Here is a 26,219-nt window from a genome sequence, read left to right as displayed (position 1 = left end):
CTATGTCCTGGATAGTTTTGCCTAGATTTCCTTATAGGGTTTTTATGGTGCCAGGTCTTATGTTTAAGTCTTTAATCCATCTGGAGTTAATTTTAGTGTAAGGTGTCAGGAAGGGGTCCAGTTTCTGCTTTCTGCACATGGCTAGCCAGTTTTCCCAACACCATTTGTTAAACATGGAATCCTTTCCCCATTGCTTGTTTTTGTCAGGTTTATCAAAGATTGTATAGTTGTATGTATGTTGTGTTGCCTCCGGTGCCTCTGTTTTGTTCCATTGGTCTATATCTCTGTTTTGGTACCAGTACCATGCTGTTTTGATTACTGTAGCCTTGTAGTATAGTTTGAAATCCGGTAGTGTGATGCCCCCCGCTGTGTTCTTTTTGCTTAGAATTGACTTGGCTATGCGGGCTCTCTTTTGGTTCCATATGAAGTTCATGGTGGTTTTTTCCAGTTCTGTGAAGAAAGTCAATGGTAGCTTGATGGGGATAGCATTGATTCTGTAAATTACTTTGGGCAGTATAGCCATTTTCACGATATTAATTATTCCTAACCATGAACACGGAATGTTTCTCCATCTGTTTGTGTCCTCTCTGATTTTGTTGAGCAGTGGTTTGTAGTTCTCCTTGAAGAGGTCTCTTACATTCCTTGTGAGTTGTATTCCAAGGTATTTTATTCTTTTTGTAGCAATTGCGAATGGCAGTTCGTTCTTGATTTGGATTTCTTTAAGTCTTTTATTGGTGTAGACGAATGCTTGTGATTTTTGCACATTGATTTTATATCCTGAGACTTTGCTGAAGTTGCTTATCAGTTTCAGGAGTTTTTGGGCTGAGGCAATGGGGTCTTCTAGGTATACTATCATGTCATCTGCAAATAGAGACAATTTGGCTTCCACCTTTCCTATTTGAATACCCTTTATTTCTTTTTCTTGCCTGATTGCTCTGGCTAGAACTTCCAGTACTATATTGAATAGGAGTGGTGAAAGAGGGCATCCTTGTCTAGTGCCAGATTTCAAAGGGAATGCTTCCAGTTTTTGCCCATTCAGTATGATATTGGCTGTTGGTTTGTCATAAATAGCTTTTATTACTTTGAGATACGTTCCATCGATCCCGAGTTTATTGAGGGTTTTTAGCATAAAGGGCTGTTGAATTTTGTCGAATGCCTTCTCTGTGTCAATTGAGATAATCATGTGGTTTTTGTTTTTGCTTCTGTTTATGTGGTGAATTATGTTGATAGACTTGCGTATGTTGAAGCAGCCTTGCATCCCTGGGATGAATCCTACTTGATCATGATGGATAAGTTTTTTGATTTGCCGTTGCAATCGGCTTGCCCATATTTTATCGAAGATTTTTGCATCTATGTTCATCATGGATATTGGCCTGAAGTTTTCTTTTCTCGTTGGGTCTCTGCCGGGTTTTGGTATCAGAATGATGTCGGTCTCATAAAATGATTTGGGAATGGTTCCCTCTTTTTGGATTGTTTGAAATAGTTTTAGAAGGAATGGTACCAGCTCCTCCTTGGGTGTCTGGTAGAATTCAGCTGTGAACCCGTCTGGACCTGGGCTTTTTTTGTGAGGTAGGCTCTTAATTGCTGCCTCAACTTCAGACCTTGTTATTGGTCTATTCATAGTTTCCGCTTCCTCCTGGTTTAGGCTTGGGAGGACACAGGAGTCCAGGAATTTATCCATTTCTTCCAGGTTTACTAGTTTATGCGCATAGAGTTGTTTGTAATATTCTCTGATGATGGTTTGAATTTCTGTGGAATCTGTGGTGCTTTCCCCTTTATCATTTTTTATTGCATCTATTTGGTTGTTCTCTCTTTTCTTTTTAATCAATCTGGCTAGTGGTCTGTCTATTTTGTTGATCTTTTCAAAAAACCAGCTCTTGGATTTATTGATTTTTTGAAGGGTTTTTCGTGTCTCAATCTCCTTCAGCTCAGCTCGAATCTTAGTTATTTCTTGTCTTCTGCTGGGTTTTGAGTTTTTTTGATCTTGCTCCTCTAGCTCTTTCCATTTTGACGATAGGGTGTCAATTTTGGATCTCTCCATTCTCCTCATATGGGCACTTATTGCTATATACTTTCCTCTAGAGACTGCTTTAAATGTGTCCCAGAGGTTCTGGCACGTTGTGTCTTCGTTCTCATTGGTTTCGAAGAAGTTCTTTATTTCTGCATTCATTTCATTATTTACCCAGTCAACATTCAAGAGCCAGTTGTTCAGTTTCCATGAAGGTATGCGGTTCTGAGTCGGTTTCTGAATTCTGAGTTCTAACTTGATTGCACTATGGTCTGAGAGGCTGTTTGTTATGATTTCAGTTGTTTTGCATTTGTTGAGCAGTGCTTTACTTCCAATTATGTGGTCAATTTTGGAGTAGGTGTGATGTGGTGCTGAGAAGAATGTGTATTCTGTGGATTTGGGGTGGAGAGTTCTGTAAATGTCTATCAGGTTTGCTTGCTCCAGGTCTGAGTTCAAGCCCTGGATATCCTTGTTGATTTTCTGTCTGGTTGATCTGTCTAGTATTGACAGTGGAGTGTTAAAGTCTCCCACTATTATTGTGTGGGAGTCTAAGTCCTTTTGTAAATCGTTAAGAACTTGCCTTATGTATCTGGGTGCTCCTGCATTGGGTCCACATATGTTTAGGATCGTTAGCTCTTCTTGTTGTATCGATCCTTTTACCATTATGTAATGGCCTTCTTTGTCTCTTTTGATCTTTGTTACTTTAAAGTCTATTTTATCAGAGATGAGAATTGCAACTCCTGCTTTTTTTTGCTTTCCATTTGCTTGGTAAATCTTTCTCCATCCCTTTATTTTGAGCCTTTGTGTATCCTTGCATGTGAGATGGGTTTCCTGGATACAGCACACTGATGGGTTTTGGATTTTTATCCAATTTGCCAGTCTGTGTCTTTTGATTGGTGCATTTAGTCCATTTACATTTAGGGTTAATATTGTTATGTGTGAATTTGATACTGCCATTTTGATGCTAAGTGGCTGTTTTGCCTGTTAGTTGTTGTAGATTCTTCATTATGTTGATGCTCTTTAGCATTCAGTGTGATTTTGGAATGGCTGGTACTAGTTGATCCTTTCTTTGTGTAGTGCCTCTTTTAGGAGCTCTTCTAAAGCAGGTCTGGTGGTGACAAAATCTCTGAGTACTTGCTTGTTCGCAAAGGATTTTATTTTTCCTTCACTTCTGAAGCTCAGTTTGGCTGGATATGAAATTCTGGGTTGAAAGTTCTTTTCTTTAAGACTGTTGAATATTGGCCCCCACTCTCTTCTGGCTTGTAGTGTTTCTGCTGAGAGATCTGTTGTGAGTCTGATGGGCTTCCCTTTGTGGGTGACCCGACCTTTCTCCCTGGCTGCCCTTAGTATTCTCTCCTTTATTTCAACCCTGTTGAATCTGACGATTATGTGCCTTGGGGTTGCTCTTCTTGCGGAATATCTTTGTGGTGTTCTCTGTATTTCCTGCAATTGAGTGTTGGCCTGTCTTGCTAGGTGGGGGAAATTTTCCTGGATGATGTCCTGAAGAGTATTTTCCAGCTTGGATTCATTCTCTTTGTCTCCTTCTGGTACACCTATCAAACGTAGGTTAGGTCTTTTGACATAGTCCCACATTTCTTGGAGACTTTGTTCATTCCTTTTTGCGCTTTTTTCTCTAATCTTGGTTTCTCGTTTTATTTCATTGAGTTGGTCTTTGACTTCAGATATTCTTTCTTCTGCTTGGTCAATTCGGCTATTGAAACTTGTGCATGCTTGAGGAAGTTCTCGTATTGTGTTTTTCAGCTCCTTTAATTCATTCATATTCCTCTCTAAGTTATCCATTCTTGTTATCATTTCCTCGAATCTTTTTTCAAATCTTTTTTCAAGGTTCTTAGTTTCTTTGCATTGATTTAATACATGATCTTTTAGCTCACAAAAGTTTCTCATTATCTATCTTCTGAAGTCTAATTCCGTCATTTCATCACAGTCATTCTCCGTCCAGCTTTGTTCCCTTGCTGGTGAGGAGTTTTGGTCCTTTCTAGGAGGCGAGGTGTTCTGGTTTTGGGTGTTTTCCTCCTTTTTGGGCTGGTTTCTTCCCATTTTTGTGGATTTGTCCACTGGTCGTCTGCGTAGTTGCTGACTTTTCGATTGGGTCTCTGAGTGGACACCCAGAATGTTGATGATGAGGTATTTCTGTTGCTTGATTTTCCTTCTACCAGTCTAGCCCCTTCACTGTACGACTGCTGAGGTCTTCTCCAGACCCTGCTTGTCTGGGGTGCACCTCTAGCAGTTGTGGCACAGCGAGGGATGCTACCAGTTTATTTTTCTGCTATCTTTGTCCCAGGATGATGCCTGCCTAATGTCAGTCTTTTGGATATAGAGGGGTCAGGGAACTGCTTGAGGAGACAGTTTGTACTTTATAGGAGCTTGATTGCTGAGCTGTGAGCTCTGTTGTTTATTCAGGGCTGTTAGGCTGCTATGTTTTATTCTGCTGCAACAGAGCTCAGTAAAAAAACCCTTTTTTTTCTCATATTCTCTGTGTTGAGGGGTTTGAGCTTTATTTTTGGATGTCTGTTGAGGTCCTGCCCAGCTAGGACGCAGACTAGCCACTGTTTGCCTGCCGAGGCTTCACCCTGCTGTTGTGATGCTCGCCCTGGCTCTGCTGTTCTGCTGTTCTCCACCACGCCCTGCAGCAGAGTCTCTCTGTTGTAGCAGGTTGCCTCGGCAACGGCAGGCTGCAGCAGTGGGCGTGTATCTCAGTAGGGACGGGTTGCCTCGGCAACAGCTGGCTGCGTCAGCAATGGGCGTGTATCTCAGTTGGGGCGGGTTGCCTCGGTAATGGTGGACGCCCCTCCCCTTCAGAGTGTCTCGGGCTGTCTGCATGGGGCTTGTTTGAAATCGCGGTTTTGTTCGTCCCACTGGGTCACCCCTAATGCTCTGTCCCTGCAATCCCCTGGGCTGGCCCACTGTCCAAGTCTAGCTCAGTCTCAAGTCCAGCCCTCTCACGTCTCCGGTTGCTGGTTCAACGGGGCACCCGGATGAGCAGGGAGTTCTGGGTAGGGCCGGCTGCCGCCACCCCGGCTGCCGGCTTAGCCAGGCGGAGTTTCTGCCTGGTGTACCGCGTCTCCTCTTCACTTGGGAATTTCCCCGTTCCGTGGGCAACAAAGATCAGTCTGGAAATGGAGCTCAGACTCACCTCTCCGTGGACACAGCGAGAGCTCCAATCCTGGGTTGTTCTCACAGCGCCATCTTGAGTCCTCCCAGGCTTCCCCAAATGGTTTTTAAATTGGTGTAGTCTAATTACAATTCACACTTTTAAAGAATACTTCTGTTTTTGTATGTAAAAATTGACTATAAAAACACATTTTTTATATTACATTATTTTGTGAGCCAGAAATTAAGGTTGGGTTTGTCTTGGTAATTTTACTCCACATATTAATGAGGATCACTTAGCGATATTCAGATGGCATGTTTGCATGTCTACAGAGTCAAAGATGGCATCATTCAAATGGCCAGCACCTTCACATGGATGGTTTGAAAGCCTCTCCCTTTCCATGTAGTCATAAGATCATTCTGTATGGTCTCACTAGCACTATGGTCGGATTTCTCACATAGTGGCTCAAGACTTTAATAGCAAGTGTTCCAAGAGATTAAAAAAAAACTACAGTATTTCCTATCACCTAGCCTCAGGAGACTTAGACATCTCATCCACCTTTGTTTCTGGTAAAACAAATGACTATTTTCAGTCCAGATTCAAGAGAAGGAAAATTAGATTGCACCTGTCAATAAGAGAAGTAGCTACAATGTTATAGCCATCTCCGGCCTACCACAATTCCTCTGGCCACAATTATTTACATATTTCCTACATGTCAAATTACATTTATAGCCCCCACAATCCTCTAAAATATCATACTATTACAGCATCACAATTAAGCCCATCATTATGGGATCCAAACCAAGTTCAGGAATGGGTGAGGTTCCTTGGGCAAAACTTCTCAAATACAGTCCCTCTTGATTGAAAGAAATTATTTCATGAGTCAGAAATTAAGGTTGGGTTTGGCTTGGCAATTTTAGTCCACATAGCATTAATGAGAGCCACTTAGTGATATTCAGATGGCATGTTTGCATGTCTACAGAGTCAAATATGGCATCATTTGATGGAACTAAAGCGACAAATCATCTGCCCAATATATACCCAACAGACACTGTTGATGCAGGGGTAGAAAAACTGCAGTGAACACTCCCATTCATAACGGGAAAATGTAGGAGTCATGTAGCAATCACTGGCCCATTGTAATTTCAAAATCTAACTAGACAGATGTTGACATTTTCTTGATCAGGGCCCAATCCTGCTCCCTGTTAGTAAGTCTCTGCATCTCTTAGCTCTGCCTTCTGAGTTTCTGGTTTCATCCTCTGAATCATCCTTCTTTTTCCAGAAAAAAAAATAGCTCATGTTATACCTGAATAGTTTTGTTGGCCTATTTCCTAATTATTGTAGGTTAAGTGTCCAAAATCTCTTTACTTTGCACCACCCCTGTCCCTTTCAGTCTAAGCTGGTATCATTTCTCCAAACACATTGTGGGAGTCATCATGAAAATACAAATGAAATATCAATGAGATATTACTCTTCATCCACTAGGATGGCTAGAATTAAAAAGTATGATAAGAAAAAGTATTGGTGAGGATGTGGAAAAATTGAAATCCTCATATACTGATAGGTATGTAAAATTGTGGGATCATTTTGGAAAATAATATTGCAGTTACTCAAATTATTAAATATAGAAAAACCCTATCATCCAGAAATTCTCCCAGATACATTCCCAAGAGAAATAAAACCTTATGTCCACACAAAAACTTGTGCATGAAATGTCTGTAGTAGTGTTATTACAATAAACAAAAGGAAGAGGCAATGCATAGATCTGTTAACTTACAATTGAATGAAGAAAATGTAGTATATCAATAAAATGGAATATTATTTAGCCATTGAAAAGAATGAAGAACTGACACATGTCTCAACATGAATGAACCTTGAAAACATTACCACTAAGTAAAAAAGACTAATCACAAGAAACCACATATTATCTAAGGCCATTCATATGTAATGTCATGTAGAGACAGAAGGTAGACTGGTGGTTGCTTATGGCTGAGGGGATAGGAATAGGTAAGGTGATACTAAAGGATACAGGATTTCTTTCTGAGATGATTGAAACCTTCTAAAATTGATTATGGTGAGGTTTGAAAGTACCTGTGAATATGCTAAGAGCATTAAATTATACACTTTAAATCTGTAATTTGTATGGGATGTGAACTGTATCTCATTAAAGTTGCTAAAAACAACATGCGGTCTTTCTTTGTATTAAATTATGAACTACTGAATTAGACAAAATCCACACTGATAAATCTCTTCCAGTTAACTCTTTCTCTGGAGGTTTCTGAGGTTGAGAAACCTTATGATTTTAAAAGCTTTGGCTTTTAGAAAAGAGAAGGTCTTTAGAGATGCCATTAAGATTCTTAGAAGGACATAGATTAGCTGAAAGAGTCAATGAGGGCTTAGATGTTTCTGAGGTCTTAACAGAGGATCTTACAGCCCCAACCTGCATTTGATCTTTAACCTGAAGTCATTTCCTACCATGAGAATCTTTCTGGAAGATATCAGGGATGAGAAATAACCTTATTTTCAAAGCCAGCAAGATCTAGCTTTCTTACTTTTTTTCCAAATTAAAAAAAAATATTTCTTTAGTTCACAGACCTCTGGTTATATTTTATCATGGGCAATTATAAGAAGCCAGGTAGCACTTTCTATACTCTTGCTAGAAGCCTTCCCAGACAAACACAAGAGTATGTGAGATACACTTTCTCTTTTCCATTTTGTCACAGGTGGCAATATTATCAAACTTTGCATCACTGTTCATCATGTCTTCTTTTTATCTGCTCTTAAAAATATTTTCCTTACTATTTTTCAAACCCTTACTATCTATTACTGTTGAATGTAGAAACGTGTTAAGTCATAGGGAAATTGAGGATATATACATTTTGGAGTCTACAGTGTTTAAGTGGTGCTATGGTTTGAATTTATGCCCTTCAAAATTCAGGTTTGCCAATGCGATATTGAGAGGTGGGGCCTTTAAGAGGTGATCGGGCCACAAAGGCTCATCACTCATAAATGGGATTAAGTAGCCCTTTTAAAAGGCTTGATGGAAGGAGGTCACCTCCTCTTGCCCTTCTCATTTACTCCGTGTAACATCACAGTATTCTCTCCTTCCAGAAGATGCAGCCTCACTAGATACCAAATGCCAGTGCCTTGATCTTAGACTTCCAGCCTCCAGAAATGTGAGAAAAAAATTCATATTTTTAATAACTTACCCAGTCTGTGGTATGCTGTTACAGCAGCACAAAATGGACCAAGACAAGTGGTATTGCCTTAAAAATTATAAAATTGAATAAGATCAGCAAGTGGCTATAAATGTAAAAATATATACAATAGGCTATAAGATAGTCTAACATTTAAAGGTCTGGTAGAGTTGCAATCTTCAAGAAAGATGAAGACAAATGGATAAGAAAGGTGGGGAAAAATCCAAATTGGGAATGTGAGATTTCAGAATACAAAAAAAGAAAGTGATTCAAGATGGGAGAGGGCAGGTACTTCAGGTACTTGTTTAATGCTTCTGAGGTTTGGCAAAGGGGTGAGTCTATGTAATTTAGCAAGAGCAGTTTCAGAGTGGTTTGAAGCCAGATGGGAATGTACTTGAGATGTAACTGATAGGTGAAAATAATTTCAGAAGAAGGGTAGGCCATGAGGCAGGAAGTGGGGAGGATATTTCAGGAACAGTGAGTAACTCACTTTTGCAGCATCATTGAGTAAATGTAGAAGAATAGAGAGTTATAATGCTGGAAGACTAATATGGTTATACTGAGGAATTCTTTAAAATCTGACCAAACATGTATGAATGTGAGCAAGATGGCTAAAAGTAAATAAATAAAAGTCTTGAACTTGAATGTGTTAAGTCCCATTGGTGTTGATAATTTATGGATGATAAAATCAGTTACATATATGTATATGTTTTTACAGTATAATTATACTTTTGTAAAAAGAAAAGTATGTTTTTACAAAATAGAAATTTGAAAGAATCAACATTGAGGTGTGAGCAAGAAATAAATTGTGGAAGATAGAATATTTCCTGGTTACCTGAAGGAAATACATGACTGGATAATTGGGGGGAATTGAGTAAAAGGCAATTTACAAAGTTGTGGGCAGAGCTTAGGAAAAACTTCAACGGTAATGTTGTAACCTAGGGATAGTGATCAGCTCAAGACCTGAAGGGACAAGAGGAGTGAGCAATTAACAGGAACCTAGAGAGCTGTGATGAGAGGACCACTGCCAGGAGCTGTGGCATTTGGTGGCGGGGGTCACAGCCAACCCAGGTCATGTACAAGAAGAGCCAGGGAAGTACCCAAGCCTCAGTCTCCTCTGTCAGTGTCTCCCATTGATTAGCTAAGCCAGAAGCTACAGGCTAAGGCGTCTGTTGATACAGACCATATGGGTCAGCCTCTTGGGATTATGTCAAGTGCAAATGGTTAGGAATACACCTGGAAGAACAAACAAGAGAAATTTGCCATATTTGAGGTTTAAATGTTTTTCTATTCTTTATTTTCTGGTGTACTTATGCATTTTTAAATGTGTATAAAAACATGAACTACTTTTGTAGTACTAAAATATTTTCAAGTCCTAAAGCTAAACATTAGACTAAAAACAGGAAGAACATTTCTGCATCTGTCATGGAGTTTCAACAAGATTATACACACCAAAATATAAGTAGTGTCAGGATTGGCAGTGCAAATGGAAAGGAGGTATAGTACTGGAAAGCCATTATAGAAGTATGTTGCAGGCATCTCCCTGGGATTAAAAAAAACCTAGGGGAAGAAGTGTCCAACCATTGTTTGATTCATTAGGTCACTGGAAGAAGTGCCCCCACTCAGTGTCCTACACAGATATTTGTTTCTACCTGAACATTTATTAACTGAATGTTCTTTCACATTGCAAATGTTTACTCAAAATTAACTATCAGAAGAGAAAACAGCTGTAATTAAAAATCCATCTGTGCAAATCTGTAAAACAATGTGCAAGTTGTTTGTAAGACTAGGTGAAAGAATATAGAATGTGCTGCAATTATGGCTCAGCTGTTCTAAGAGGATTCTATTTTATACTTGAGTTCTTTAAAAATGTCCATTGTTACTATCATCTCTGCACATTTTAAGAGGAAATTTCTTCTAATAAAGTGGAAACATCTATGAAAAAAGTGGGTGAAACTAAAAGACCCTAGAAATGTCCATGCATTCAAAATTTTTGTGATAAAGTATCTAGATAAAAATGAGTAAGACAAAACAAAAGCTTATCTATACACATACTTCCATCTCTTCAGCATACTATTTTTATGCTGAGTCTAAAAAATAATTGTGCAAGAACTTCTGTCTTAAAGTATATTAGTAAAGAGATCTAAATATTTGTGTGAATATATAAATTAATTTCTTTTACAATCTACAAGTACATATGATACATAATACTTTATAATACAGTCATGCATAGCTTAACAACAAGTATATGTTCTGAGAAATGCATTCTTAGGCAATTTCATCATTGTGCAAACATCACGGTGTGTACTTACCCAAACCTAGATGGTATAGCCTACTACACATACAGCCTCTTACTCCTAGGCTACAAACCTGTACAGCATGTAGGTATACTGAAAACTGTAGGCAATTGCAACAAAATGGTAAGCATTCGTGTATCTAAACATATCTCAACAGAGAAAAGGTAAAGTAAAATTATGGTGTAGAAAATTTAAAATGATACACTTGTATAAGGCACTTATGAATGGAGCTTGCAGGCATGGAAATTGCTCTGGGTGAATCAATGAGTGAGTGGTAAGTGAATATGAAGGCCTAGGACATGTATAATACTGTAGACTTTATAATACTGTATACATAGGCTACACTAATACATGTCAGCTTACTGCAACTTGTTTACTTTATAAACTAAATTTTTAAAACCTTTTTGACTATTTATTTATTTTTTGAGACTGGGTCACACTCTGTCACCCAGGCTGGAGTACAGGCCTCTCAAAGTGCTGGGATTACAAGTGTGAGCCACTGTGCCTGGCCTTTTTGACTCTTTTATAATAACACTTAGCTTAAAACACAAATACATCACAGTGGTAAAAAATAATTTCTTTCTTTGTAGCCTTATTCCATAAACCTTTTTCTATCTTTAATTTTTTTAAATTTTAAACTATTTTGTTAAAAACTAAGACCTAGATACACACATTAGCCTAGACCTACACAGTTGTGTTCATCAATGGCACTGTCATCCACCTCCACATCTTGTCCCACTGGAAGGTGTTCAGGGTCAATAACATGCTATGGAGCTGTCAACTCTATGATACAATGCTGTCTTCTGGAATATCTCTTTAAGGACCTGCCCAAGGCTGTTTTACAGTTAAGTTTTTTCGTATATATGTAAAGGGAGTATACTCTAAAATGATGATAAAAAAGTAGAGTATATATATAAAGCAGTAACAGTCATTTATCATTATCAAGTACATGTACTGTACATAATTGTATGTGCTATACTTTTATACAATTTGCAGCACAATGGGTTTATTTACACCAGCATCACTACAAACATGTTAGTAACACACTGTTCTACATTATGATGGCTATGGTGTTACTAGGTGACAGGCATTTTTGAGTCCCATTATAATTTTATGAAACCGTTATATATGTGGTCTATTGTTGACCAAAACACTGTTATGTGGTGCATGACTATACATAAAGTCATATGTGAATTCAGTATTTCAGCTTTAATATGTAAACAGTCATATGATGGTAGCACCCAAGAACTTGAGGGGAGTGGTAAAAGACCCTTTGCGCCGAGAAGCCAGGGCTGAGATGGATATTCTTCTGTGTTCTACTCTTGTCAGGACCATTAGGACTGTTGCTTTTAGGCCTGAATGGTACACATCCAGAAGATTCTGACAAGTGAGTGTGCCTCTAGACAAGGCCCAAGTGTCTAGAGATTGCAGCAGACCAGGAATGGGGCAAGGCTAGTGAAGACAAGGCCACATGGGAAGTATACTGTCTTGTGGGTACATGCCACATATGATGATCTTCCTGCTTTAGAAGAAGGTAAGAATGAAGCTTCTCTTACTATCAGCTTAGCGTAAAGGTTGACATTCTTAGAGACAATGGAGGAAATTAATACAGAAGAAAACCAGAAACTAAACCCAGAATATAAAAACAATTCCAGACTCTTGTCAAGGGAGAAGCCTGCCCCACTGGAGGATCATAAAACAAAGAGAATATGCTATACAATTGAGGGTCATAAGCCTGCTATTTTCATTTACTCTAGACAAAGAAGTACCTCTTAGTAAAAATCTCTGCTATTGAGAGTTACCTGGATGACAGTATGTGGCACTTTAAGGGTCAGAATGCTTGGTTGTCTTTCCTGACGTGCACGTCACATATGGTGCCGTCGACCAGGCCTGGTCTCTACTGCCCATACCTGCTGATTTACTTCATTATCTGTCCTGAGAGGAGCACAGTTTTTGAGCTTATGAGTAAGCCAAGATCTGACCAATTAAACATCTAAATAGATGTATATTAATTATCCAAAAGGCCTATAAGACTTCCCCAGATTTTGTCAGGTGGAATAAATTATCCTCTCTTTTATATTTCCCCCAAAAGTCATTCCAAATTTGAAATTGAACCCACCTAGGGGTTTGTTTGGAAATGGTAGATTTCTTTTTTTAGCTAGGACTGAAGAAGACAATCGGCTTAGAATGGGTAGGAGCCAGGAATGCTAAATGTTTGTAATATATAGTCATACACACACAATAAACCATTTTCTTGCCAAAATGTCAAGGAAGTTACTATTAAGAAACATAACATGTAACACTTTGTTCATAGCATTTGAACAAAAACTATTGCATATTTTTTAAAATTTTACTTTAAGTTCTGGGATACATTAATACATATACCTATGGGTTTATTACATAGGTATACATGTGCCATGGTGGTTTGCTGCACCTATAAAACCATCATCTAGGTTTTAAGCCCTGTATGCATTAGGTATTCATCCCAATGTTCTCCCTCCCCTTGCCCCCCATCCCACAACAGGCCCTGGTGTGTAATGTTCCCCTCTCTGTGTTCATGTGTTCCCATTGTTCAACTCCCAATTATGAATAAAAACATGCAGTATTTGGTTTTCTGTTTCTGTGTTAGTTTGTTGAGAGTGATGGTTTCCAGCATCATCCACATCCCTGTGAAGAACATGAACTCATTCTTTTTTATGGCTGCATAGTATTCCATGGTATATATGTGCCACATTTTCTTTATCTAGTCTATCATTGATGGGCACTTGGGTTGGTTACAAGTCTTTGCTATTGTAAATAGTGCTTCAGTAAACATACATGTGTATGTGTCTTTATAGTAGATTGATTTGTAATCCTTTGGGTATATAGTCAGTAATGAGATTGATGGGTCAACTGGTATTTCTAGTTGGAACATTTATTTGATTATTGTGAACTTCTTAAAAGAAAAGTACATGACACTTACAACTTCATTTCCTTAGTTCATAGCCTAGTGCTAGGAATATGAAAGATATTACATGAATATTTACTGAATTAGAGTTAATATTTAACAAATAAATATTGTTGAGTGCCCGCTCTGTACCAGACAATGTGCTTTGAGCTGAAGATAATTAGGTCAGCCTCCCACATCACTATTTTCCCCACCCACCAAAGTTTCTACAACTGTACTTCGAACTCCCAATGGCCTGTTAACTCTGATCTTCTTTATGTCTCAGTTTAAATGTCATTTCTGCAAGTGAAATTTCCTTGATCCTCACAAAAGATGTCATGAAGAATTAGGGCTGAGCAGAAAGCCAGAGGCTGGGGCTTTTGACAGTGTGGCAGGGTAGGCACACAGAGATTGGGGGTAAAGATGTCAAGGCAGCTAAGACTTGACAGACCAAGATTCTGCAGAGGAAGAAACTGTAGAGAAGTGAGTCTGAAATGTGATGTGCAACTTTCCATTAAGAAATTTGACTACTTCTAAGCTGCACATGAGCTGGCAGAGTAACAAAATGCTAAACAGAAAGAGTCTGTGGGAGGCTGAAGATCTGAGCAGACTTCAACCTTTTGAAATACTGATATGATGGAGTTAATAAAAATACCATTTAAGATGGAGGGGACTGAGAATACTTCAAGCTTTTATTTGAGACTCCTAAAGAGCTACAGCTTACCTGGAAATAAGACCAAGCTAGTAGTATATCATCCCCAAGAAAGTGCAATGCCCAGCCCACACTGGAAATAACACTCCATTCTCTTAGGATACAAGTCTAGGAGTTAAAATGGACACAGTGACATAAGTTATTTCCCTATGTGAATGACCTCTGTGGGCATGACATTTCAATTTTCTCAAAGAGATAATCCAAAGCTGGTTTTTCCTGCTGGAAGAAAATTAAATACATTTTGGAAGAAGATACTCTCACTAGAGCTTCTGAAATGTTCATCTCTGTTGCCTACCATTCAATTAAAAAATCTATGCCAAAAATGGGCCAAATAAACAAAATTTAGACACTGTAAAATTTTTTTAAGAAAAATAGAAGAATGATATGAAGAATCACAACAGAAAGCTACATATAGAACAAAGAGAGAAGGGAGAAAAAATATCAAAAGAATCAAGTTGAAATATTAGAAATGAAAAATAAAGAATTCACTAGATAGGCTTAATTTTAGATTGAAATAGCAGAAATAAAGATCAGTAACTGAAAGGTCAGTAGAAAACATATTAAAAGAGTGCAAGAGATATATAGGAAATTGTGAAAACATCCATCATATATGCAATTGATGTCCAAGAAAACAGGATAAGGACAATGGGGTAGAAGAAATAGTCACTGATAAACCTCCAAACAGATGGAAAACCATGAGTGACAAATTAAAGAAACTTCAAATTCCAAACATAGTAAGTGCAAAAGCAGCCACACTAATGCAAATCATAAAAAGACTACACAAAATCAAAAACAAAAGAAACTGTTAAAAGCTTCCAGGGTGAGATAAAAGGCATATTCCCCCTTAAAAAAGGGAGAAGAAAAGAAAAAGATACTTGACTTTTCAAAAGACATGATGATGAAACTGTGCAAGAGTTTTGAGATAGAAGTAAGAAATACTATTGGTTTACATGGGAAGGTAGGTGATGCTACTGTTAACACTGCCTATAGCCTCAGATATAAATGGAAAGGAAATAGCTGCCTCATAGAATCATTTTTAAAGCTTTATTGAATTGTAATTGATATACACATGACTTAAATATACAGTTTGATGACTTTTGACAGATACAAACACCTGTATAACCTGCCCCCAATCATAATACAATGATTTCATCACCCCTAAGAAGTTACCTCTTGCACCCTTTCTTCAATCTCCTCTGATACAATGCTACAGGTATTTCACAGAAAGTCTGTGACCTCATAAGTTACAATCCATTTCAGAAGAGGAACATTTTCCTGAAATTTATGAACCTTTTTACAACACAACAGGTCAAGATCATTTTAAATTTCTCACAGTTGAAGTTCCTGCCTTTTAACTAGCAATCTATAATCTGTAGTAAATGGGACCTTAAAAAAATCTTTCAAAAGAAATTTGATTGTTTCTAACAGGGTTACTATCATCATCATTGATCCTTATTTATTGACTCACTTTGGGCAAAATACTTTTGATCATTCCTGATATTTTTCCCCCTCTTCCAGAGGGTGTATTAGGGTTCTCTAGAAGGAGGGAACGAATAGAATATATGTATATGTTAAAGGAGTTCATTAAGAAGAATTGATTCACATGATCACAACGTAAAATCCTACAATAGGCCATCTGCAAGTTGAGGAGCGATGAAGCCAGTGGTGGATCTCTGTATCCCAAACCCTCAAAACTAGGGAAGCCGACAGTACAGCTTACAGGCTGGGGCCAAAGGCCCAAGAGCCCCTGACAAACCACTGGTGTAAGTCAGAGTCCAAAAGCTGAAGAACTTAGAGTCTGATGTTTGAGGGCAGGAAGCATCCAGCACGGAAGAAAGATGAAGACCAGAAGACTCAGCAAGTCTGCTCTTCCATGTTCTCCTGCCTGTTTTAGTCTAGCTGTGCTGACAGCTAATTAGATGGTGCCCACCAGATTGAGAGTGGGTCTGCCTCTCCCAGTCCACTGACTCAAATGTTAATCTTTTTTGGCAACACCCACACAGACACACCCAGAAACAATACTTTGCCTCCTTCAATCCCATAAAGTTGACACTCAATATTAGCCATCACAGAGGGGCATCCCCTAGTGTAACACACCTGGCATCTTTCTAAGCTTTCACTCCCTCCTCTCCTGGAAGGAGTAAGTTAGCTGATAGTGACTGTTTAGGGTAAAACTAGATATGCAATTGTATTCATTTTCTAGAGCTACCATAACAAAGAATCAATTTATTCTCATAGTTCTGGAGGCTAGAAGTCCAAGATCAAGGTGTCAACAGGGTTGGCTCTCGTGAGAGCTGTGAGGGAGAATCTGTTCTAGGCCCTTCCCCTCACCTCTCGTGTTTTTCTATTGGTCTTTGGTGTTCCTTAGCTTGTAAAGCATCACCCAGATCTCTGTCTTTATCTTCACATGGAGTCCTTTCAATGTGTTGCCTTAGTCCCAAATTTCCCTTTCAACAAGCACATCAGTCATGTTGGTTTAGGGGCCTACCCTACTCCAGTATGGATTCATCTTAACAAACTGTATCTACACCAAACCTATTCCAAAATAAAGTAATATTCTGACGTACAGGTGATTAAAACTCAATATATGCATTTGAGAGGAACACAGTTCACTTGCAAACAGCATCCCAGCCCTTCTTCCTTCTTTCTGTTGGCAGCAAGCCTTCACTCAATGTTCTTGACTGCTCTTGGACATACTGTAAGCTCTTGGGTAAAGGCTGACTCTTATTGTGAAGACCTGAGTGTTTGCCCAGAGACAATATTTTCAGTGACAGAAAGAAAGAGTGTCAAATTCTGGGATTCAGAACACTAAAACATATGTGTCCATGAACACAAACCACATATCAACTCTTCTATTTCTACAGGCAATATTTCGCTCTCACATACATCTCTTTTTTCATTCTTCAGTTGATGGATTTAACTGAAGTGCATCTGGCACTGTTACGGTCCTTTTGGGAGAGGATTTATATTTAAACCCAAAAGGACCATAACAGTGCCAGATTCAGCCATACCCTCTACATCTGGGTGACTGAATTAATTGAACCCCTTAGAGTTGAAGAACAAAGGACAAATTTCTGCATGAACTTATCATAATCAATTGAGAAACAATTAAGCCTCTAGACAAAAGACTTAGATGAGGGTCAATTAATATGTGATATATCTTTCTTTTAAGAGGAGGAAAAGGAGGGAGGGAGGCTGACCATTTAGATAGGTACACAGTGAGGACCACACCAAGTCTTTTGGAGTACTAGCCCTCACAAAGAGGTGACATTTATGAGGTGATTATATTGAGAAAAGAAACAGAGGAGAAGAAACAGTTTTGAGAGAAATACGATAAATCGGGTCACAGCACGCTGAGTCTGAGGGTCCTAGGAAAGAAAGCCAATGAAATCTATCTGTCCTCCAAGGAAGGTTGCATTTAGAGATAGGGATACTGTTAACCACACAGGGGAAACTGACCCCATGGAACAAAATGAGGTCACACTTGGGGATCCTGGGGAATGGGGGTAAGAACAGAGATCTGAGGATGTACCCTGGTGAAGAGTGAAGTGCAGAGGGTGAGATGAAAAGAAGGGCTGCCAAAAACAGTCCGTGAAAACCTTCAACCACCAGAGTTCAGTGTTCTCACCATGATGCTAAGATGGTTCTTTCTTAGACTGAAATCACACCTTTGAGTCACCTCTCTTTGCAAAGGGCCATATCTGTGTAAACTTTATCCCTGTGATTATTGCACTGGGGGGATTATAGGTCCATAATTGATATAAGAAGAGGTATAAACAGGGAAACAGGATCAGAGAAATTGCACATTATAGCTTCCAGACAGAAGAAGAGATTTCCTTGATCTGGCCAGTGAAGAATCCAGGAATGGGAGGTCAGGTTGTAAAATGGTTCCTCCCTACTGTCTTGGGGTCCGTATGACATTATTACTATGCTAACAATGCAAATATATCAACTAAAATGTTAATCAGAAATTGTGGAAGAAGCACTGGAGGCAGGGAATCAATTTAGAAACAGTTGCCATAATTGGTCACTAAAAAGGGCAGTGGAAGAAACAGTGATGATGCACATAAAAATGTGTGGCAGATATATTTTTTGCCTGGATCATAATTTCATGTCTCCTATCTATAAGCTATTGGTCAAAGAAAGTCTCATTATCTAAAGAAATGTCTGCTTTCAAAGTCCAATTCTAGTGCTCATCTGCTAAGACTTCATTTATAAAAAGAGTTAGCTAGGATTTGTTCAGAGTTTATTCTATGTTATGTGGGTTGTATCTCCTAATGGTCAAATACAGGAATCACAATTTTTGCTCTGGCTTAAATAAAAGAAAAATAAATAGAAGCTTTTCTGAGATGCTCACATTGCCATTTTCAGAAGTTTAAGCATTTATGGAGCAGAGCAGAGTAGTACCTGGAACTGCCTGACTTGTCAACATTGATTACATATCTATTGGAAATTCCTTTCCCAGATGTTTTATAAGATGGGATTTAGAAAAAGTTGATCTTTGATTGAAATACGTCTCTTTGTGTCTTTATTCAGTTAGAACTCTGTAATTGGCAAATGGGGGACTTTTATTAGAAACTGTTTTCTGAGGTATTCTTACCTTGAAAAATCCATGTTTAATTTGATTCCAGGCTGGGTGCAGTTGCTCATGCCTGTAATCCTAGCACTTTGGGAGGCCAAGGCAGGCAGATTGCTCAAGCTCAGGAGTTCAAGACCAACATGGTGAAACCCCATCTCTACTAAAAATACAAAAACTGGCTGGGTGTGGTGGTGCACACCTGTAATCCCAGCTACTCAGGAGGCTGAGGCCGGAGAAGCACTTGAACCCAGGAGGAGGAGGTTATAGTGAACTGAGATGAGATCATGCCACTGCACTCCAGCCTGGGCAACAGAACAAGACTCAGTCTCAAAAAAAAAAAAAAAATTCACTCCAGCAATGTCCACATAAATTAGACACTTAACTCTGTTAATGGAAGGAAGCATTGGCTTTCTACATTTATGTAAGTTATTCACTATATAAGTGATACAGTTAATGATAAATAAAATATTAAGCACAAATATCTCCCAAATCATTGGTTTTGTTATTTCTGGATTATACCTGATTTAATTCAGGAAAACCAATGTGTTTTTGCCAACAGTTTTCTCATGGCCTCTTTCACCTCCTTATTCCTGAGACTGTAGATGAGGGGGTTCAGCATAGGAATCACCACCGTGTAGATCACAGATGCCACCTTGACCTGATCCGCTGAATAGCTTGACTTGGGCATTACATAAACAAACAAAACGGTCCCATAGAACAAAGTGACTGCAGTGAGGTGGGAAGTGCAGGTGGAGAAAGCCTTGTTCCTTCCCTCAGTAGAGCGCATCTTCAGGATGGAGTGGAGGATGTAGATGTAGGACACGATTATCGTAAATAGCGTGCTGATAAGGACAGATGCAGAGGTGATAGCAGGGGATATTTCGGCAATGTAAACATGGCCACAAGAAAGCTTCAAGAGTGGGAAGAGGTCACAGAAAAAGTGGTTGATTTTATTTGGACCACAGAAGGACAGGTTCATCAAACAGCCTGTAAAAGACGAAGTGTTCATGCATCCACCCAGGTAGGAGGCTCCCAGTAGGAGGAAGCAGACAATTGGGGACATTTGGATGGAGTAAAGTAGGGGAGAGCAGATAGCCACATAGCGATCATAGGCCATAGTGGCCAGCAGGAAGCACTCTGTGGTTCCAAACATGACATCAGAGCCAAGCTGTGCTATACAGCCTGTGGCGGGAATAGTCGTTTTCTCTCTTAAGAAACTGATGAGCATGATTGGTGTAACGGATGTAGAATACCCAATGTCCACAAAGGCCAAATGGCTGAGAAAAAGGTACATTGGCGTGTGAAGCTGTGGGCTGCTTCGGATTAAGAAGATTATGCTAATATTTCCCACTATGGTAACTATATAAACTGCTAGAAAAACCACAAAGAAAACGGCACATAGCATAGGATTGTTTGTTAATCCCAAAAGAATGAACTCTGTCACTGTTGAATTGTTTTCAGTCTCCATCTATCCATTTAACAGTGCCTATTAAAACAAGACCAGAGGAAATTAAATTGGTTGAAATGACCCCACAGTTAATGTATATGCCTAAATATGATCTTATCATTCAATTTTTAATATAGTAACTTTGCCTTATGGAATATTTTGTGCACACAAATTTTCCTTTCAGATTTTGTTAAATAAAACTGAAGACTCAATTATCTTGGGATCCAGCTATTTTACCCCTATTTGTATATTTAGAGTAAGTCTAATCACCATGTGCACAGGAAGTATATAAAAGGATGTTTACAACAACATTTATTAAAATAACATAAACTGTTAATAACATATTAATAAATGTTCACAGAAAAGTAAACTCTAGGCCAGACATAGGGCTCATGCCTGTAATTCCAGCACTTTGGGAGGCTGAGATGGATGGATCATTTGAGGTCAGGAGTTTGAGACCAGCCTGGACAAAATGGTGAAACCCCATCTCTACTAAAAACACAAAATTAGTCAAGTGTGGTGGTGGGCATCTGTAATCCCAGCTACTTGTGCGGCTGAGGCAGGAGAATCACTTGAACCCGGGAGGCAGAGGATGCAGTGAGCTGAGTTCGTGCCACTGCACTCCAGCCTGACCAAGAGCAAAACTACCACCTCAAAAAAAAAAAAAAAAAAAAAAAAGAAAAAGACCGGCCAATTCTTAATTTTCTGTGCCCATCCCAAATGTATCTTTTCCAGTGGTTGTACAATTAATTGGGCCTAAAAATTGACTTTGACATCTCTTTCTTTCTGACTTGCTCCTTTCCATAGAGTACAAAAACCACATCCTTAGTTATAATAATTGACAACAAGAGCTAGATGATGTCTGCAGTCAAGATGAAGTCAAACAATTTTTATTATTGTTAGAAGCTAAACAGCCTAGATACCTTGCAAAATATCCCGAGGCTTATCTCCTACAGCATACCTTGTCATACATATGAGATTGTGTGAAGCAATAAGGAAAACCTAGGTATCATTGTGGACTTGATTAAATGAAAGTGAATGGAACTATTTGGGGGGGATCTGTCTAGGTAAGTTTTAGCTTCACCAGTTCTAAAAAGCAACTATAGAGAAATCAGTGTGGCAGTATTTGATGGGGCTGGGGATTTAAACAGATAGGGGAAGAAGTAGCCAGATAGGAAAGGTAGGAAGTTATATTGAAAAAAAGATTAACTGATATTTCAAAATAATGGTTCCTTTGTTCAAAATACAGCACATGATCTAGGAAGGGGAGAATAGATAAGTTATATTCATTCTTTCCCATGACTCTTATCTAAAGGCCAACATATTCTTTAGAATAATTTCCTTTTTCTTCAAGAAATCCTACTTGAAGAATAATTAAGAAAACATAATAAATAAATATCAGCAACCATGCTCTTACCCAAACACATTCTATCAAATTCCATTCGATCTCAGTCACATGAGAATCATGACAACAGTATGCTCTAGTGTGAATAATACTAAGATTGTGTGCCTGAATTATTAAATTCTGGCTTTTTTATCTGGGCAAACACAAACCAGATATGAATTTAATATTTTTAAAGAAAATAGTAATAAAAAAGAAAATAAATGCATGGAAGACATAAATGTTTTCAAAGTTGAGTATGGTTGCCAGCATGGAAGGCAAAGTGATGTGCAGAAACACCATGGATTTGCAGCCATGCAAACCTGGGATCAGAGTTTTTAGTTTTGCCTCTCACAGTCTATGCAATCGCAGACAGGTTACAAGTCTTTCTGATCTTCTGTTTCCTTACCTATAAAAAGGAGATAATAATACATACCTCATATGATTCTTGTGTTAAAATATACAATGTGGGAAAAACACCTAGCACTGCTTACACAATAAGTAGATGCTCAATTACTAAATATTTGCTTGAAATAATCAACCTGTAACTTCTGATGCAGATAAAATAATCAAATATTCCTGAATCCTTAAAAAATAAGTATAAACTTGTGATACATTTATAGTAACACTGGAGATAGATTCAAAGGAATTGTTATTCTACATCAAGGCTATATTTAAGTGAGGTGTGGGTCATTTGGGATATTATTCACTTCAACTGTAACTACAAATTAATCACTTTGCTTGTTTTGGAAAATTACATTTAAGAATCCACTGGGACAAAGAAATTATATGTACACATCTATTAGGACAGCGAAATAACCTGTCCCCATGATCATATAAAGGCTTATGGATGAAGTACTTTCTAAACACCCAGGGGTTCCATGCATTTTTAAATTTGGTGATTTGAAAAAATATTATAACATTTTACCATTAACGAAGCTGAGTTTCAGAGCAACATGATTAATGTGGTTGCAGCAATTTGTGGCACTTCTGAAATGTGGCCCAGGTTTTAAGGTCACATATGTTTAGAAATCATCTAGTTTTGCAAGAAGAGTTTAGTTTACAAACATGTATAGACTAGAACTATTTTCAGCATGATGAGTAGCATACACTTTAAAAAATTATTTGTGCTTTCCACATCTTATAGACTTGTTATAGGACACTTGATATATACACCATCCTTGGTAGTGGTAGATATTTCTCACACACACACTTTTCCCACTCCTCATCGCCCACTCTAATCCACTAATATGTATGCTTTCCAATAGAACAATTATTGAAGAGTCCTTGAGGAGTCCATAAGTCAGCCCTTCCACATCAGGAGGATCTAACAGCTCAAACATATATGGGTCTAATTTCATTATTTTGCCTGTAGCTTTTCAGTTTTATAAGCATCACTTGTTGAAGAGAGTTTTTTTTTTTCCTATTGGTTAGTCATGGCACCCTGCACAAAGATCATTTGAGCATATATGCCTGAGTTTATACCTGGAATTCCTATCTATTCTTTTGGTTTCTGTCTCTCTTTATGCCAATATCATATCATTTCAATTACAGTAATTTTGTATTTTGACATCATGAAGTGTGATGCCTCCAGCTTTGTTCTTTCCGAAGATTGTTTTGGCTGTTTGGGGTATTTTATGGTTCCATACAAACTTTGGGATACATTTTTCAATTTCTGTAAAGAATTCCATTGGGATTTTGATAAGGATTTCCTTAAATATGTAAATAATTTTCTGTAGGATGGGACATTTTAACAATATTAAGACTTCCAATTCATGAACACGAGATGTCTTTTCATTTGTTTTTGTCTTCTAAAATTTCATTCATCTGTGTTTTGTTTTTTCAGCCTACAAGTTTTTCACTTCCTTAGTTAAATTTAATCCTGCGTATTTCACTCTTTTTAATGTTTTTGGAAATGGGATTGTTTTCCTAATTTCTTTTTCTGATAATTCATTGTTAGTGTCTAGAAAAGCAATTGATTTTTAAGTCATGATTTTGTGTTCTACCAATTTAATGACTTCATTTATTGGTTCTGATGGTTGGTTTTTGGTTGACTATTAATGGTCTTCCATATACAAGATCATGTTGTAGGCTTGCAGAGATAATTTTACTTCTTCCTTTTATATTTTGATGGCTTTCTTTCTTTCTTTTTTTTTTTTTTGAGATGGAGTTTCACTCTTGTTACCCAGGCTGGAGTGCAATGGCGCGATCTCGGCTCACCGCAACCTCCGCCTCTTGGGCTCAGGCAATTCTCTTGCCTCAGCCTCCCGAGTAGCTGGGATTACAGGCACGCACCACCGTGCCCAGCTATTTTTTTTTGTATTTTAAGTAGAGACGGGGTTTCACCATGTTGACCAGGATGGTCTCGATCTCTTGACCTTGTGATCCACCTGCCTCGGCCTCCCAAAGTGCTGGGATTACAGGCGTGAGCCACCGCGCCCGGCCGGCTTTATTTTTCTTACTTCTTTGCTCAGTATTTCCAGTACTGTGTTGAGTAAAATTGGTAAAAGTGGACATGCTTGCCTTGTTCCTGACCTTAGAAAAAAATGCCTTCAGTTTTTCATCAGTTAGTATGATGTTAATTAAGAGTTTATAACATATGGCCTTTACTATGTTGAAGTAAATTCCTTCCATAGCTAGTTTGTTGAGAGTTTTTCTCATGAAAGTGTGTTGAATTTTGTCAAATAGTTTTTCCACATTTATTGAGATGATTCTTTTTTATTCTTTTTTTTTTTTTTTTTTTGAGACAGGGTCTCACTTTCTTTCCCAGGTTGAGTGCAATGGTGCCATCACTGCTCACTGCAGCCTCGACCTCCTCCCAAATGATCCTCCCACCTTAGCCTCCCAAGTAGCTGGGACTATAGGCATGTGCCACCATGCCCGACTAATTTTTTTTTTTTTTTTCTAGAGATGGGGGTGGGTCTCACTATGTTGCCCAGGCTGGTTTTGAATTCTGGACTCCACCTCAGCCTCTCAAAGTGCTGGGATTACAGGCGTGTGTCAACATGCCCAGCTTTTTTTTTTTTTAATTCTTTATTCTGTATCACATTGGTGTATCATGTTGATCAATTTGTATATGTTGAATCAACCCTGCATGCCAGGGATAAATTCTATTTGTTTATGGCATAGAATTCTTTCTTTCTTTCTTTTTTTTTTTTTTTTTGAGACAGAGTTTCGCTCTTGTTGCCCAGGCCGGAGTGCAGTGGTGTTAGCTCATTGCAACCTCTGCCTTCTGGGTTCAAGCGATTATCCTGCCTCAATCTCCCAAGTAGCTGAGATTACAGGCGCCTGGCACCACACTCAGCTGATTTTTGTATTTTTAGTAGAGATGGGGGTTTCACCATGTTGGCCAGGCTGATCTGAAACTCCTGACCTCAAATGATCCACCTGCCTTGGCTTCCCAAAGTGCTGGGATTACAGGTGTGAGCCACTGCAACTGGCCAGAATTCTTTTTTTTCTAAATGTGCTGTTGAATTTAGTTTGTTAGGAATTTGTTGAGAATTTTTGCATCTATGTTCATTTGAAACTTTGGAATGTAGTTATATTTTCTGGCAGTGTTTTTGTCTGGCTTTGGTATCAGGATAATGCTGACCTCATAAAATGAATTTGGAAGAATTCACTTTTCAATTTTCAGAAGAGTTTGACAAGGATTGGTGTTAATTCTTCTCTAAATATTAGGTAGAATGCACCATTGAACTCTAGATATTTTATTGGTGGGAGGTTTTTGATTACTGATTTAATCTCCTTACTTACTGGCTCAATCAGATTTTCTGCTTATTTATATTCAGTTTGGGCAAATTGTATGTTGTTGGTATATGACTGAAGTAGTCTCTTAGAATCTGTTTTATTTCTGTGGAATCAATTATAATGTTGGTCCTTATTTCTAATGCTAGTCATTTGAAACTTCCCTCATTCTTTTCTTAATCTAGCTAAAGGTTTGTCAGTTTCATCAACCTTTTTAAAAATCCACTGTTAATTTCGTTGATTTTTTCCTTTTTTCTATTTCATGTATTTCTGCTCCAATCTTTGCCATTTTCTTCCTTTTGCTAACTACGAGCTTAATTTGCTTTTTTTTTTCTACTTCCTTGAGGTGTAAATCTAGGTTAATTCAGGACTTCATTTTTAATACAGGCAGCTGTCACTATAAAATTCCCTATTAGGACTGTTTTTGCTGCATTCTATAAGTTTTTGTACATTCTATTTTGTTTTCATTTGTCCCAAGATATTTTTATCTGTCTTTTTGATTTCTTCTTTGACTCACTGGTTATTCAAGAGTGTGCTATTTAATCTCCATATATTTTTGGATTTTTCAGTTTTCCTTCTGTTATCGATTTCTACTTTTATTTCATTGTGATACAAAAAGATATTTGTTAAGATTTCAATCTTTTAAAATTTATTAAAACATTTTGTGACCAAACAAAATAAATTCTATATTATGTTTCATGTGCACTTGAGAAAAATATGAATTTTTGATGCTGTTGGTTGGAATGTTTTGTATGTCAGGAAAATTTGGTGTATAGTGTTGTTCAAGCCTCCTGTCTCCTTACTGATTTTTCTCTC

At 38.2% G+C, this 26,219-nt stretch overlaps 1 protein-coding gene and 1 long non-coding RNA gene across 2 annotated transcripts in view; both read right to left on the bottom strand.

Annotated features, from left to right (window-relative positions):
* The window catches only part of LOC118145810 (uncharacterized), a 165,278-nt gene that overhangs the window by 52,868 nt on the left and 86,191 nt on the right, over positions 1 to 26,219 (bottom strand). The window lies entirely within an intron of this gene.
* LOC118145641 (olfactory receptor 5P4) lies at positions 15,283 to 26,028 on the bottom strand. The gene has a single exon (XM_054242026.2). The coding sequence runs from the start codon at positions 20,297 to 20,299 to the stop codon at positions 19,361 to 19,363; it is 939 nt and encodes a 312-aa protein (XP_054098001.2). The 5' UTR covers positions 20,300 to 26,028; the 3' UTR covers positions 15,283 to 19,360.

The sequence above is a fragment of the Callithrix jacchus genome, chromosome 10, assembly GCF_049354715.1.
Source record: "Callithrix jacchus isolate 240 chromosome 10, calJac240_pri, whole genome shotgun sequence".
Classification (NCBI taxonomy): domain Eukaryota; kingdom Metazoa; phylum Chordata; class Mammalia; order Primates; family Cebidae; genus Callithrix; species Callithrix jacchus.
The sequence above is the reverse complement of the archived record's forward strand: the minus strand, read 5'-3'. Positions and strand labels throughout refer to the sequence as shown.

Bases quoted from the DNA above. Each gene is read 5' to 3' on its own strand.
- LOC118145641 (XM_054242026.2), bottom strand. From the start codon at position 20,299: ATGGAGACTGAAAACAATTCAACAGTGACAGAGTTCATTCTTTTGGGA.